The sequence below is a fragment of the Sminthopsis crassicaudata genome, chromosome 6, assembly GCF_048593235.1.
Source record: "Sminthopsis crassicaudata isolate SCR6 chromosome 6, ASM4859323v1, whole genome shotgun sequence".
Lineage (NCBI taxonomy): Eukaryota > Metazoa > Chordata > Mammalia > Dasyuromorphia > Dasyuridae > Sminthopsis > Sminthopsis crassicaudata.
Genome location: NC_133622.1, coordinates 221,916,443 through 221,930,938, shown reverse-complemented (window position 1 = coordinate 221,930,938; position 14,496 = coordinate 221,916,443). Strand labels below are relative to the sequence as shown.

Genomic DNA, 14,496 nt, shown 5'->3' with positions numbered 1-14,496 from the left:
TCAACCTCCAGCCAGCACAATGGTGGAAAATGGAATGAATCTGACTCTGCTTCCCAGAGAGGGGACTTGTGGGCTTCTGAGTTGTGAATGTCCTGAAGTCAATCCTAGTTGAGGCTTCTAGCTTATATATGCTCTTTAAAAGTGTGAACTCTAATGTGTATTAATGTGTGAACTCTCTTAAAGGTGTAAACTCTAAAGGTGTGAACTAAGTACATAAACATTGTCTCTATCAATTCCAGTGACTTAGCACCTTGTTTCAAGTTCTGGCCCATAACAGTGAGATGTTATTCAATGTGGTGTACAAATGCCATTTACTGTACTATTGTTTTTTCACAGTATTCCTATCAAATAATTATAATTTATTTGAAAGTTAACAAAAGTTAACCAGAATTGTTGTGACTTCCAGAGAAGCCCAGAATTTCTTTCTACTTTATTCATTCCTCTGAACTTTCTTAACACCTGGATTGTAATTTTCTTATTGCAGCTAATTAGATTTATTTTATTTGAGATAAACTTCTTGAGAACAGAGATAATTCCTCCCTTATTTTTTTTTGTATACCTCACAGTGCTTCAAAGATATAAGGAACTCAAAAAATATTAGAGGAAATGAATATTATGTAGGTGGAAAAAGTTCTTTTGCTGCATTTCTCTCCAATAGCTACATTTTAGAAAATCCTTAGTACCTATGAGGCACATATATCCAATGTGATTTCTGACTTACAGGAATTTAAATGATAGATTTGTTACAAATTTGTAAAAGTTGAATTTCAGATTGATGTTTTGTTACTGATTTAAAATTTACAAAGTTTGTTCAGTGTGTAAAATCCTTAAAATTATTATTTGAAAAAAATTCAGTATCCTTTAAAGATGCTCTCATCTCCCTATTAAGTCATCCTTTATTATAAAAGTAACAGTTAAGCAAAAACATCCAATACAGTAACTGTATTCAATATTCTAGATTATTTTTGGTCCTGATAGTTCTCTACTTCTTTCCTCTGAAGGCAGAGATATATTCTATTTTCTCTTCTTTAAAGTATTCATTGATTTTTTCATTTCCTTGGATGACATTTTAGCCAAATATAGGATGGGAATTATGCATTCATATTTACTGGGTAATTTTTTTTTAAGGAATATGTTTAGTTATTTGAAACCTAGAATATTATTTCTGAAGCTATACTTTTCTCCTTGTAAATAAACATATTTGACCAGACTCAAAATGGCTTACTTCTGAGAAGGAAAAGAAGCAAAATATGGGCATTTTTAGACATGTGTAATGATGGTGGTACTTGTAGGGGATTCCTGGCTCTTGAAAAGAGGTTCCAGGTCTCAAACAGTAAAAATCTCTCTTGCTTGGTCTGGGAATTTTGTTTCTTCTTATAGATTGAAGTTCTTATATGTTGTATAGTTCTTATGTGAAATGGAAGGCTTAGAGAAGTTGAGGAAATGGTGGTAGCGAACAGTTTTAAAATTTAACAATTGATTATTGTTTGAAGACCCTCCTGCAAAAATTGTCAATCATTTTTGTTGAATTATTTGTAGATATTCATTCTCCTCTCCAATGCTAAGAATATGAGATTAAACTCTTGAGAGTCATGTTAGCTCTAATATTTTGTGATTGTGACTGATTTCTTTGGGGATTTTACAATCCTGGTGGATTACACTATCATTGTTATTAAAATATAAAGGCATTTAGTAAGTACCTAATTATGCATGACATTTTACTAGATTATGTTCCCTGGAGTTTTACAATCGAAGGCAACATTGACAAGAATAAACATGTAAGACAAATAGAAATAGTAAGCTAATACTAAGTTAGGAAAATAAATACATTGTTTACATACATTTATCATGCACTACCAGAATAAAGATCATTGTCTGTGGCTACAAGAAAAAAGCAAGCCTAAAGTAGAATGTTTTAATATAAATAGATTTAACAAAATCTTACACATCACCTTTATGGACAAGATGGAGAGGTGTAGGCAGATGGATTAAAAACAGGGTAGAATGACTAGATCCAATTTGAAGTGAAGTTTCTAGTGGTCCTAGACATTTCTCCTTGGTCCTGTGTTTTATTTTCTTTTAAAAATAGTTTTATTTAGTGATTTGAATGAAAAAGGCATAGGTAGAATATTTACCAAATTATGTGGCCAACAAAACTGTTGGAGGTATCTTTTAGCAAGATCTAGTTTCCTTCCTAATCTCTTTTAATTAGATTTCTTTTTTGCTTTTACTTTGAGATTAGGATTGCTACCGCTTCTTTTTTAAAAATTAATTTATTTATTTTTACTTCAGCTAAAGCATAATAGATTATGTCCTAGCCTCTTACTTTTACTCTGTGCTTCAAGTTTGTTTCTTGTAAATAACATATGGTAGGCTTCTGGTTTTTGATCCACTGTGCTATCCATTCCTGTTTTATGGGAGAGTTCATCCCATTCACATTCTTAGTTATGATTACTAAGTATATATTTCCATAGATCTTAGTTTTCCTACTGTTTATCCTTTTTCTCCTTTCACCCTTTCCCTGGGTTTTGCTACTGTCTACCACCTCCCTTGACCCACCCTTCCTTCTGTCAGTTCTACCTTTCCTTTCCCTTTACTTAATTTCCTTTCCTCCAGTTGGGTAAGATAACAGATTCAACTGATTGTGTATATTATTCCCTCTTTGAGCCAGTACTGATGAGAGTAAGATTCAAGCGATTCCTTTTATTCAGCTTTCCATCTTTCTCTTCCCTATAATAGATCTTTTGTACCTCTTCATGTGAAATAATTTACCCCATTCTCCTTTCTTTTTTGCACCCAGTGTGTTCATCTTTCTTCATCACTTAATTATTTTTATGTCATTCCCTGAAATTCATCTTATACTCTTACCCTCATATTCTTTCTAGAAGTATTATTAGTTAGACAAATTTTAAGAATTGCAATTAGCATCTTCTCATGTAGGGATATAAACAATTTAGCTTTGTGATTTTTTTTTCCTTTTAAATTTTATTAGGTTTAATTCCCTTATGAAAACTTGAAATTCTTTTATTTCATTGAACAACCATTTCCCCCCTTTAACATACTATGCTTAATTTTGCTGGGTAAGTGATTCTTGGTTGTAGTCCTAGCTCCCTTCTGAAATATGTTATTCTGTGATCTTTAATCTTTTAATGTTGCAGGTTCTAAGTCTTATGTAATTTTTTTTCTCCTGAGGGAATTGGGTTAAGCGACTTGCCTAGAATCACATATCTGGGAAGTGTTAAGTGTCTGAGATCAGATTTGAACTTAGGTCCCTCCTGACTACAGGCCTGGTGCTTTATTCACTGTACCACCTACTTGCCCCATCCTGTGTCAATTTGATTGTGATTCTCAGATATTTGAATTGTTTCTTTCTGGCCACTTGCAGTAATTTTTTCTTGTCCTGACAGTTCTAAAATTTGGCTATAATGTTTTTTTGGAGTTTTTATTTTGGGACTTCTTTCCTGAGGTGATCAGTGGATTCTTTTAATACCTATCTTGCCCTTCTGGTTCTAGGATATCAGGGAAGTTTTCCAAGTTCTTCTTTTGATTATGTTTCTGAGTAATTAAGTGATTTTGATATCCCTCCTGGATCTATTTTCCATGTCAGTTATTTTTCCCATGAGATGTTTTACATTTTCTTCTATTTTTTTTCATTCTTTTGAATTTGTTTGATTCTTGATGTCTCATAGAATCATTAGCATATACTTGCTCAATTCTAACTTTTAAGAAATTGTTTTTCTCAATTAGCTTTTGTATTCCACCAATTGTATTTTTTGGACAATTGTACTTTTTAAGGAATTGTTTTCTTTAATGGATTTTTGTATATCCATTTGATTAGTTTAGCTTTTAAAGCAATGTTTTCTTTTTCCAAGTGGTTGACTCTTTTTTCATAATTCTCTTGCATCATGTTCGTTTCTTTTTCAACATTTTCTTTTACTTCTCTTATATTATTTTAAGATCATTTTGAGCTCTTCTATGAGTACCTTCTGGCTTGAGACCACTTCTCATTTTTCTTTGGGATTTTGCCCAAAGGTATTTTGATTGTTGTCCTCTTCTGAGTTTCTTGATCTTCCTTGTCACCATATTAACTTTCTATGATCAGATTCTTTTTTTTCCTTTTGATTGTTGTTGTTTTTGTCTTTCATATCTTTTTGGTTTTTTTCCTTTTCTTTGTTTGGGTAGTGGAAGGGACACTGTTTCAGGCTTCTTATGCCAAGGTCTGTGGGCCTTGGCTATTTATTTACTTGGTGTTGCCTTGAGCCGCATGAGACACCCTTGTGTCTGAATCTGTGCTGAGAGGTTATGGGGTGGAGAGTTTAGGGGTCTGGCAGCATGCTAAATTGGTTTTGCCATGTGCTGAGGCCAGTGGAGTGTTTCTGTATTTCCCAAGGCACACTGAAGAACATAATCTGCTGGTTATTGCCTGTTTGTCCAGGGCTATACTGAAGCACATAATGATTTTCAGAGCTGGAGTCTGCCTGTTCCCTGACTATAGTGAATTATATGGGAGAATTCTAGTATTGGTGTTTGCTCCATCACACTGGGACTCAGGATCTATGACTGATTTGTTGAGGTGGGACATTCTGCTGGCTTGCTGATATGCTTCCTGTCTTGAACTGCATTCCCCTTTTACCTGAGTGATACAGATCTTTCCTTCAGATTTTTCTTGGTCTCCAAGATTGTTTTACCCTATGTTTTGGCTGATTCTGTTGTTTCAGGATTTGTTTTAAAGTAAAACAAGAAGATAAAAGTTGAAAAGCTTTTTCACAAACAAAATCCATGCAGTGAGAATTAGAAGGGAAATTAACTGGAGGAAACTTTCCACAGCAAAATATCCTGACAAAAGTCTTATTTCCAAGCTATATAAGGAATCTATGCAAACATAATAGTAATTAAAAATAACACATAATAATATAATGGTAACAAATACACCAGAAAAAGTTATTCCTAGTAGAAAATTGATGTTCAAAGGGTTCTGATAGGCAGTTTGCAAAGGGAAAAAAATGAAAATTATCAAGAGCTCTGTTAAAATTCTCCAAATCATTCATAGGAAGAAAAAATTACAAGAACTCTGAGGTTCCCTCTTAAAGTGGCAAAGAGAAAAACTGAAAAATGGAAATTATTGGGGAGTGCTTTTGGAAGAGAGACACTAATGTTTGATTGGTATTTGGATCTAATCACAAAGTGACTGAATTTTGCATACATTGACCCAATGTCCCACTACTTTTGCATACCTTTGATCCACTATGAAGGCATGCATCTTAAAGAGTTAAAATAAAGGGAGAAAGAATCTATCTGTGCAAAAGTATTTATAGAAGTTCTTTTTATTGTAGCAAAGAAGAAATAAAATGGGTATCATAATTGGAAGATCTGAACAGATTATGGCATATAAATATAATGGGAAATTATTGTTCTATAAGAAATGACAACTTCAACTGCTCATGAGTAGGCTGAGCTAATATAATAAAAATGACAATTCTACCTAACTTAATCTACTTATTCTGCTCCATACCAATCAAATTGCCAAGAAATTACTTTATAGAGCTAGAAAAAATAACAACAGAATCCACCTGGAAGAACAAAAGATCAATAATGCCAAGGGAATTAATGAAAAAAAATGCAAACAAAGATGGCCTTGTTGTACCAGACCTAAAACTATATTATATAAACCAGTGGTCATAAAAATCACTTGGTACTAGCTAAGAAATAGAGTAGTGGATCAGTAGAATAAGTTAGGTTCACAAGAACACAAGCTATTCCTCAATTGATAAATGGTCAAAGAATATGAATAGACAATTTTTATTTCTAGTCATATGAAAAAAATGCTCTAAATCATTATTGATTGGAGAAATGTAATTTAAGACAATTCTGAAGTACCATTTCATACCTCTCAGATCGGCTAAGATGACAGGAAAGGATGATGAATGTTGGAGAGGAAAACTGTGACAATAATACATTATTGGTGAATCCAACCACTCTGGGGAGCTATTTGAAACAAAGGGCTATAAAACTATGCATACCCTTTGATCTAGCAGTGTCTCAACTGGGTCTGTATACTAAAGAGATAATAAAAAAGGGGAAAGGACCCACATGTGCAAAGTTGTTGGTAGCAGCCCTTTTTGAAGTGGCAAGGAACTGGAAACTGAGTGGATGCCCATCAGTTGGGGAATGACTGACTCCTGAGATGATGTTATATGAATGTAATTGAATATTATTGTTTTATAAAATAAGATAAGCAGGCCTGAAATATTACATAAGAAAAACCTGAAAAAACTTACATGAACTGATGCTAAGTGAAATGAGTAGAACTAAGAGAATATTGTACACAGTCACAGCAAGGTTATATGATGATCAGCTGTAATGGATTTATGTCTTTTCAACAATGAAGTGATTCAAGGCAATTCCAATAGACTTGTGATAGAGAGAGCCATCCACATACAGAGAGAGAACTATGGAGACTGAATGTAGATGAAGCATGATATTTTTTATCTTTTTTTGGTTGTTGTTTCCTTGTTTTTTTTCTCTTTCTTGTGTTTTTCCCTTTGGATCTGATTTTTCTTGCACAGCATGATGAATATGAAAATATATTTAGAATAATTGCACATTTGCTGCTGTTTAGAGGAGAGGTGAAGGAAGAGGGAGGAAGAAAATTTGGAACACAAGGTTTTTGCAAAGGTGAATGTTGAAAATTATCTTTGCATATACTTGGACAAATAAATAGCTATAAAAATAAAATAAATTCCAAGTTATCTGCCCTCCCCCAAGAAAAAGAAATGAAAGCTATGCTGAATTTATAGAAACTTTGGGGACTTCAAAGTGAAATGAGAAGTACCATGAGAACAATTTGTACAGTAATTACAATAATATCATAGAAAGCAATTTTGAAAAAGCATAACTTATGTTATCTTACATAATTCCAGAAGACTAGTAATGAAGCGTGTCACCCATTTCTTGACAGGTGATGGACTAGAGGTCCAGAATGAGACATGCATTTTCAGAATGGTTGATATGTTCATTTGTTTTACTTTATTAAATTACTTGATTCAAATGAGTTAGTGACTCAAAATTGTTTTTAAGACGATATTTCTGTTACTGTATACAGTGTTCAGTTAATTTTACTCTTCATTATTTCATGTCTTTCCATTTTTTTCTAAAACCATTAAGCTCATCATTTCTTATATCACAATAGTATTCCACCTCAATAATATACCACAACTTGTTTTCAAATTGGCAGGCATTCCCTCAATTTCCAGTTCTCTACTATAAATATTTTAGAACATGTAGGGTCTTTTCCTTTTTTTCCTAATCAATTTAGAAACAGATCTAATAGTGGCGAATGGATGAAGAAAGATGGGGTCAGTGCCTATAGATCATATAGTCTCACATTCCCCTATCCCCTGCTATAGAAACTACTGTAGGATGAAATATCTATATCTATAAATGAAAATGAGATAGGCTAGTCACCTGACTAGAGTAGGGGATAGCTGTAGGTATTCTACTAGTACTCATGGAATATGCTCAAACCCAGAGGAAGGTATCCAGTGAACTAGGATACTCCTTTATGGATTAGTCATAGTAATGTTTGGGAAAGGTTCTCTTAAGATAAAAATGTTAATTAGCATCTACTATATCCCCAAGAATTGAGTATATTAAGCATTGAGAGATATAAAGACAAGTGATATAGTCTCTGCCTTCAAGAAGCTTACATTCTGGGGAAGAGGTGGTGGGATAGAGGGAGCAGAGATATAATGGGTATATTACAAGTATAAACAGAACATGTGCAATTAATACAAGGTAATTTGGGCTGGCATTCCCTAGCAGTTGGGGATGGCAGTGTAAGATAAAGCTTATATGAAAGGTGGGTGGAGTTCCCCCTAAATCTTGAAGGAAATTAGGGATTCCAAGAGGTAGAAGTGAAGAGTGAGTACATTCCAGATATGGGAATAGCCAATGGGAAAGCTCTGAGATAGGAGATGGAGAATTGGGTGTAGGAAATAACAAGAAGCCTAGACCACAAAGTATATTGAGTGTACTGATGGGAAGAATGTGTAAGGTAGTACAAATTTATACTACCTTTGTTCCCTTGAATTGATATGATTGGATCCACTGAAGTTTTAAATGATAGTAAGCTGACAATAAGCAGGGACATAGGATGATCCTTTCCTTCTGTAGAGCTTTGATACTGTGGTTGGTATTTGGAGGAGAGAGGTACCAACAGAGTCTAAAAAGCTCCAAAATGTCACCCATGCCAGCCACTCATTTAACCTTTGCCATTGATCTAGTGTAAATATTGGACGTGCTACCCTCTATTTCTATCAGAATCACACTTAGCTTTAAGATCCTGTGTAAGTCCTAGCTCCTCTGTTAAGTCTTCTCTGAATACTCTGGTCCACAGTCATGTCTTCCTTCTCTTGTGCCTTATTCTATAGCACTTAGTGTCTTGACTATTCCTTTGGCACTTATAAAAAGTTAATTTGAGGCAATGTGTGACATGTATGTCCTTTATTCCTAATTGGTCTTAAGTCTATTGAGGGAAGGGATAATGGCTTAGAGTCATAGATTTAGAGTGGAAAGGGACTTGTGAAGCCCCAGCATCTATCACAGCACAATAACTATAGTAGGCATTCAGTAAACCCGTGTTGACAGATTCATTTGTTGACTGATTGATAAAGGTGGGATGTGGGGGAGATGCCAGCCTCTAGGAGTCAGCATGTTTTGGGCAGGAAGCCACTCTTTATTAAAGCTATAGACAGAGAGGTCCTTGTCTAGGAGCTGCTTCTGGGCCTCTGCTGTATCCTTTCACTGGCTTTATTCAAAGATCAAGGGGCACAAAGCTGCCAAGAACGATGTATTCCTGGGGTCCTCCCTTTTTGTAGATAACTGAAGCTCTAGGGATACTATAGTGGAGGGAGTCTCCTCTCAAGGCTGAAGTTGTTGTTTACTTAATCTTTTCTGTCTGTAACAGACTCTTTGTTCCATAATAGATTTCATGTAGCTGAGAAGGCCTATTTTAAAGTTATTTAAAACAATTGAACATTAATATTATGTACCCATGAATAGATTGGCTAATTGACTGCCTAATTGATTAATGACTAATTACTTTAGTCAAATAGCTACTTAATAATCAGGTACAAACTAGTTATTTTAGTTAAACCATTTGAACTAAAACATAGCCCCCGGTCTCTCCAAGTTCCAGTCTCATATCACCAAATGCCTATGGCACATTTCAAATTGGAAATCCTGGAAATGTCTAAAACTGCCATTCTCTTTCTCCCCAAGCTCTCTCCTCATCCAAATTTGCCTATTTATGTCAAAATGATTTTGTCATCTTTCCAGTGTCTTTCATGTCTCCAGTCTTAATATGATTAAAATTATTATCAGATATTAGGTATAAGGTATTATGAGGAGCACTCTTCACTCTCCTCACCCCATCTCTCCAATCAGTTTCCAAATCTTTCTGTTTCTATGTCCACAACATCTCTCCCATCTAACTCCTTCTCTCCACTCACACCGGAATTACGTTAGGAAACTCTCATCACCTCTCACCTCGAATATTTCCAGTTTTGTCATTTTTCTCTGCGCTGTAATTTTTACTGTATTCCAACTTATCCTACACACTGCTGCCAAAGACATTTTTCTGAAGTACAAGTCTGTCCATGAGGCTCCACTACTCAGCAAACTCCAGTGTCTTCCTGGTTCCTCTAGAATAAAAGATAAACTTTATTTAGTTTGTTTACTATTAGAATGTGGACCCAACCTTCCTTTTCAACCACACTGGATATTATTTCCTCTCCCACATGTTGCAACCAGTTGAACTGGCCTTCTTTCTGTGCCCCATTCAAAATAACCCATCTCCTCTTGTAATGGTTTCCCACTGGCCATCCTAGATAACTAGAAGTTACTTCCTTTTTATCTGTAGAGTGTCTGTTTTTCTTTAAGATGCAGCTCAGGTTCCATTTTTTACATGGAAGTCTTTTCAGATCTTCCTTTCACCCCAATTGCTAGTGTTTTCCTTCCCAAACTATCCTGTATTTAACATTTTTTGGTATGTATCTATCTACGTATATATCTAAGCATCTAACTTTATGTATGTTACTTATCTTTATATATGCACACTACACATTTCCATTGTTTTATTTCTGTATATGCTAAACATTTACATTTTTGCTGTATATCTGCATGTGTGTATATGTTATCTATTTTATTCTACAGTCTAGTGACATTGTCATTTTTGGGTTCCTTACACATATCGCTCCATTTCCCATCTCGGAGTGTTTCTGCTGGCTGTTCTCTATGCCTGCATACTCTCTCCAATCCCATTTCCTCAACTTAGCATACTAAGTTTCAGGTCTCAGCTAAAGTCCTTCCTTTTATAAAAAGTCTTTCCCCTTCTTAGTGCCTTTCCTATGCGATTGCCTGCAATTTGTCTTGTCTCCCCCAATAGACTGGGAGCTCTTTGAAGGCAGGAACTTTAAAAAACTTCTTTCTTTGTATTTCCAGTACTCATCACAGTAGTCTGGCACAGAGTAGCCACTCAACAAATGCTGGCTGGCTGGCTGACTCCCTATCTTTTATGTGTATTTCCCATCTTCCCATTAAACTGATATGAATAGGGATTACTTCATTCTTTATACTTGTATCCTCACTGCCTAACACAGTGCCTGGCACATAGTAATGCTTATTAAATCTTTGATTGATTAGTTGACTGGCACAAAGTACACACTTAATAAAAGCTTGATGAATGTCTGACTTGCCCTGGGTCACATAGATACCAAGGAGTCAAATCTTGGATGCAAGCCAAGAATGGTATTTGGATTCTAAATTCTGTGCTTGTTCCTTTATACTGTACTATGCATCTTTAAACTTCAACAAAACATCAAATCTGCTTTTCCATGATGGTTATCTGATTTCTTATGTCTTTAGAGAGTCAGATTTTTAGAAAATAACCAATAATGTTTGTTTATAATTATGCCTAATGTTTATGTAGCACTTTGAAGTTTACAAAGTGCTTTTATATGTGGTCTCATTTGCTTTCACAACAATCCTATGGGTTACCGGCTATTTATTATTTCCATTTTTCAGAGGAGGAAACTGAGGCCAAAAGAGGCTAAGTGACTTTCCCAGAGTATTTAGAAAGTATCTAAATCCATATTTGAACTCAGGTCTTCCAGATTCCATGCCTATCCACTCTATCCACTGTGCCACCCAGTAGCCCAACATATACAACATCATATTCTTTTAAATTTACATAGCCACTTAAGGTACTAAGACATAGCAAAGGAAGATAATTGGACGAATCTAAAAACTTTTTTGTCCATTGTATGATTATAAAGATGTGGACTATTGTAGAATATTGTTTGCAAAACCATGTCTGTTCCCCTTTCCTGTTTTCATCAAAGATTCCTCAGGATATATGGGGATTATTTTTTGAAAGCTTTTAGGTATAAAAAGGAAGTATATTGATTGGTTTTTATTGATGTCTTTTTTACTGCAATTTTTTGATAGTAATAACGTTTGTGAGTTTTTTCTCCAATAACTTGGTACTCTATTTTATTTCATGTTTCGTAAGAATTGATCCTTCAGTGTTCTCAAAATTGTGTTTCATTATCAGTGTATAATTGGTACAATCCAACTATTTACACTTGTTTTATATAGTGCTATTTCTACTTCAAACATTACTAAAGATAAGGTATTGTTACAATTCAAAAGTGATTTCACTGTTGTTAACAAAGAAAATTATTATAAAAATCTTGAGGTGTTTTTCATTTTTTCCCCTGTTTGTTGATTTTTTAAATGTATATCTTTAAATGCTCCTGAGATGATCTGGTATAACTGAATCTGTATAAAACTTTCTGCAAATTTGTTTTTGCCTCTAGCATTTATTTTTGCCTTTTAAGACAACACTGTTCATAATCTTTTATTATTCTCTTCTATAAGACTATACCATAGAGTTTATATTATAAATTATTGTTGCTCTTAGTTGCAATTTGTGTCATCTTAACAAAAATAGATAAAAATCATTTACTGAATGAGGCAGTTCCTATGGTTGTAAATTGGTTGAACTATTTTCAAAAACAATTTGCAATTAGCGGGGGAAGTTACTAAACCATTCATTCCCTTGAGCATGAACCCCAGGGAGGCTAAAGAATAGTAAAGGTTCAGCATATGCCATGATATTTGTATCAACATTTTTATTAATTAGAATTTCTAGAAGAAATGCAAGAGTTAAAAAATTGTTTTTAATGGTATTATAAATGAAATGAGAGTGAAAGAGGAAAGAATTAAGAAAAGAAATAAGAGCACAAAAGGTACCATAACCCCTTTAACACTATTCACTATTTCCAAACTTTTTTTTTTTTTTTTTTTTTTTTTAGCTTTGCCAATTTGCTGGTGGATTAGAAATCTCAGAATTTTGATTTGAATTTCTTTGATCATTAGTGATCATTCTGCGTGCTTTTATATTTCAATGAATAAGTAACATTTTCATTTTTTAAAACTAGGAAGCAGAAATTCAATATGAAGACCATATTAAGAAGATAATTGTAGAAAAGCAAGAACTTCAGTGGCAAAAGGTGGGTATTTTTCAATCCAGTTTGAAATTTTAGATTTTATTTTAGATGAATTCTGATGCTTCCTAAGAATTTTGACTTTTAAATTTGAAAATATATTAAGAATCATTGTCATGAAAATAAAAATCTTAGAGCTGTCTTCCCTAAATTCTCAGATTTTAACTGACACAAACCTAAAAGTAAAATTTTACTCCAAATTTCCAAACATTGTTATATTTAGCAAAATTCAGAAAATTAGCCCAAGCCCTCAGTTTCAAGGTCTGGAAATGATTAGATTTTGCTTTAAAGAAATAAGGCTACAGTGTAGCACATTGGAAATAGCATATTTGAAAAAATTAAAAATTGGAAATTGAATTGAATTAGAAATTGCTTAACTTCTCTGAGCCTCAGTTTCCTCGATTGTAAAATGAGAGGATTGGATTCATAGTTCCCCTTGTAGTGCTAAATCTATGCTGATTTGTTTCTATGACCTATAGTATATCTTTAGTACCAAAACCATGTTTTCCTTGAGGCCATTTGTGATGGAATGGGGGCTACCACTAGCTTGTTAACCGTAGGCAAATCACTTTAATCCCTGTATATCACTTATCTTATTTACAAAACAAATAATTTATAAAATAAATAAAATATAAGGTTGTTTCAAAGACCAAATAAAATAATATGAAATCAATATTTTATGTACTGTAAAACAACTATAAATTTAAAATGTTGATGTAGTATAAATTAACTTACAATAATAATAATACCAAGGACATGTATTTGCTGATTGAGAGTTTCATCATTTAGAGGACATTTGACTCATTTTTGATAGCCAAGATGTGTGGTTTTTTTTTTTAATCTAGAGAAACTATTTTCATATTTTCTAATTCAATATTCCTGTTTTCTCACTTCAAATATTTGCTCCTTTGATGCTTTATGGAAACTTCTACTTTGTAGGTATTATTTTGAGTGCTACCCTCCTTTCCCCAACTAAATATGTAAACTGACCTTATCATTTTGATACTGATATTCCTCTTTTATAAAATGGATTATTCTTACTCATTATAGACTCTAAAGCTAAATTTCATTTTGTATCTATTATCAACACTCTGATTTATATTTAATAATCTCCACAAAGGAATCAGACCTCCTTCTTCTTCTCTCATCTCACATTCATCAGACATTTTCCTCCACTATATCCTTCTTTACCCTTGTCACTCATGAAGAAATGGCCTTTTTTTTTTTTTTTTTTTTGCCAAGGCAAACGCATCTCCAGCAGATTGCTCTTTCTATGGTCTCAACTCTCTTGATATTCTTTAAACTCTCCCTATTCTTTATTCCTTCCCTGTTGCCTAAGAATATGTCAGATCTTTCCCATCTTTAAAAAGTTTTTATATGATTCTGCCATTCCTAATGGCCATTGTTCTGTCTTTCTCTTCTTCTTCCTCCAAAACTCTATGAAAAACTTGTCTAACTTGGTGTCTCTGCTTAGGTTCTTCATTTCATCTTAAACTCTTTACAATCTGCCTTCTGATTTCATCATTCAATCAACTTCCTCTCTTAATCATCAATGCTCTCTTAATTTTTAGAGCTAATGGTCTGGGTTTTCTTGACACTTCTCTTGGTCCTTCTACTTGTCTGACTTCCTTCTCATTCTCTTTTCTTTTGGTTGTTCATCCAGATCACATTACTTAATCATGTGTGTCATGAAAAGCTCTTTTCAGGGTCCTATTCTCTTCTCCCTCTTTTTCCCTCCATGATCTCATCAGCTCCCATGACTTCAATGATCGTTTCTGTGCAGATGATCCTCCATTTTATTAACCTAGCCTCTCTCCTGAGCCAAATTCTTCTTTGACATTTTAAACACAGCAGATTCTAAATAGAACTCATGATTACTTCCAAACCCTTTACTCTTCCCATCTTCCCTAATACTATAAGGACAATTCCA

The 14,496-nt window shown here is 33.9% G+C and overlaps 1 protein-coding gene across 2 annotated transcripts in view; it reads left to right on the top strand.

Annotated features, from left to right (window-relative positions):
* CCDC73 (coiled-coil domain containing 73) overlaps window positions 1-14,496 on the top strand; it is a 133,044-nt gene that overhangs the window by 35,688 nt on the left and 82,860 nt on the right. For both annotated transcript variants that reach the window (XM_074272547.1, XM_074272548.1), the window contains exon 3: window positions 12,501-12,572. In XM_074272547.1, coding sequence (XP_074128648.1) covers window positions 12,501-12,572 — 72 coding nt within the window. The remainder of the gene's footprint in view (window positions 1-12,500; window positions 12,573-14,496) is intronic.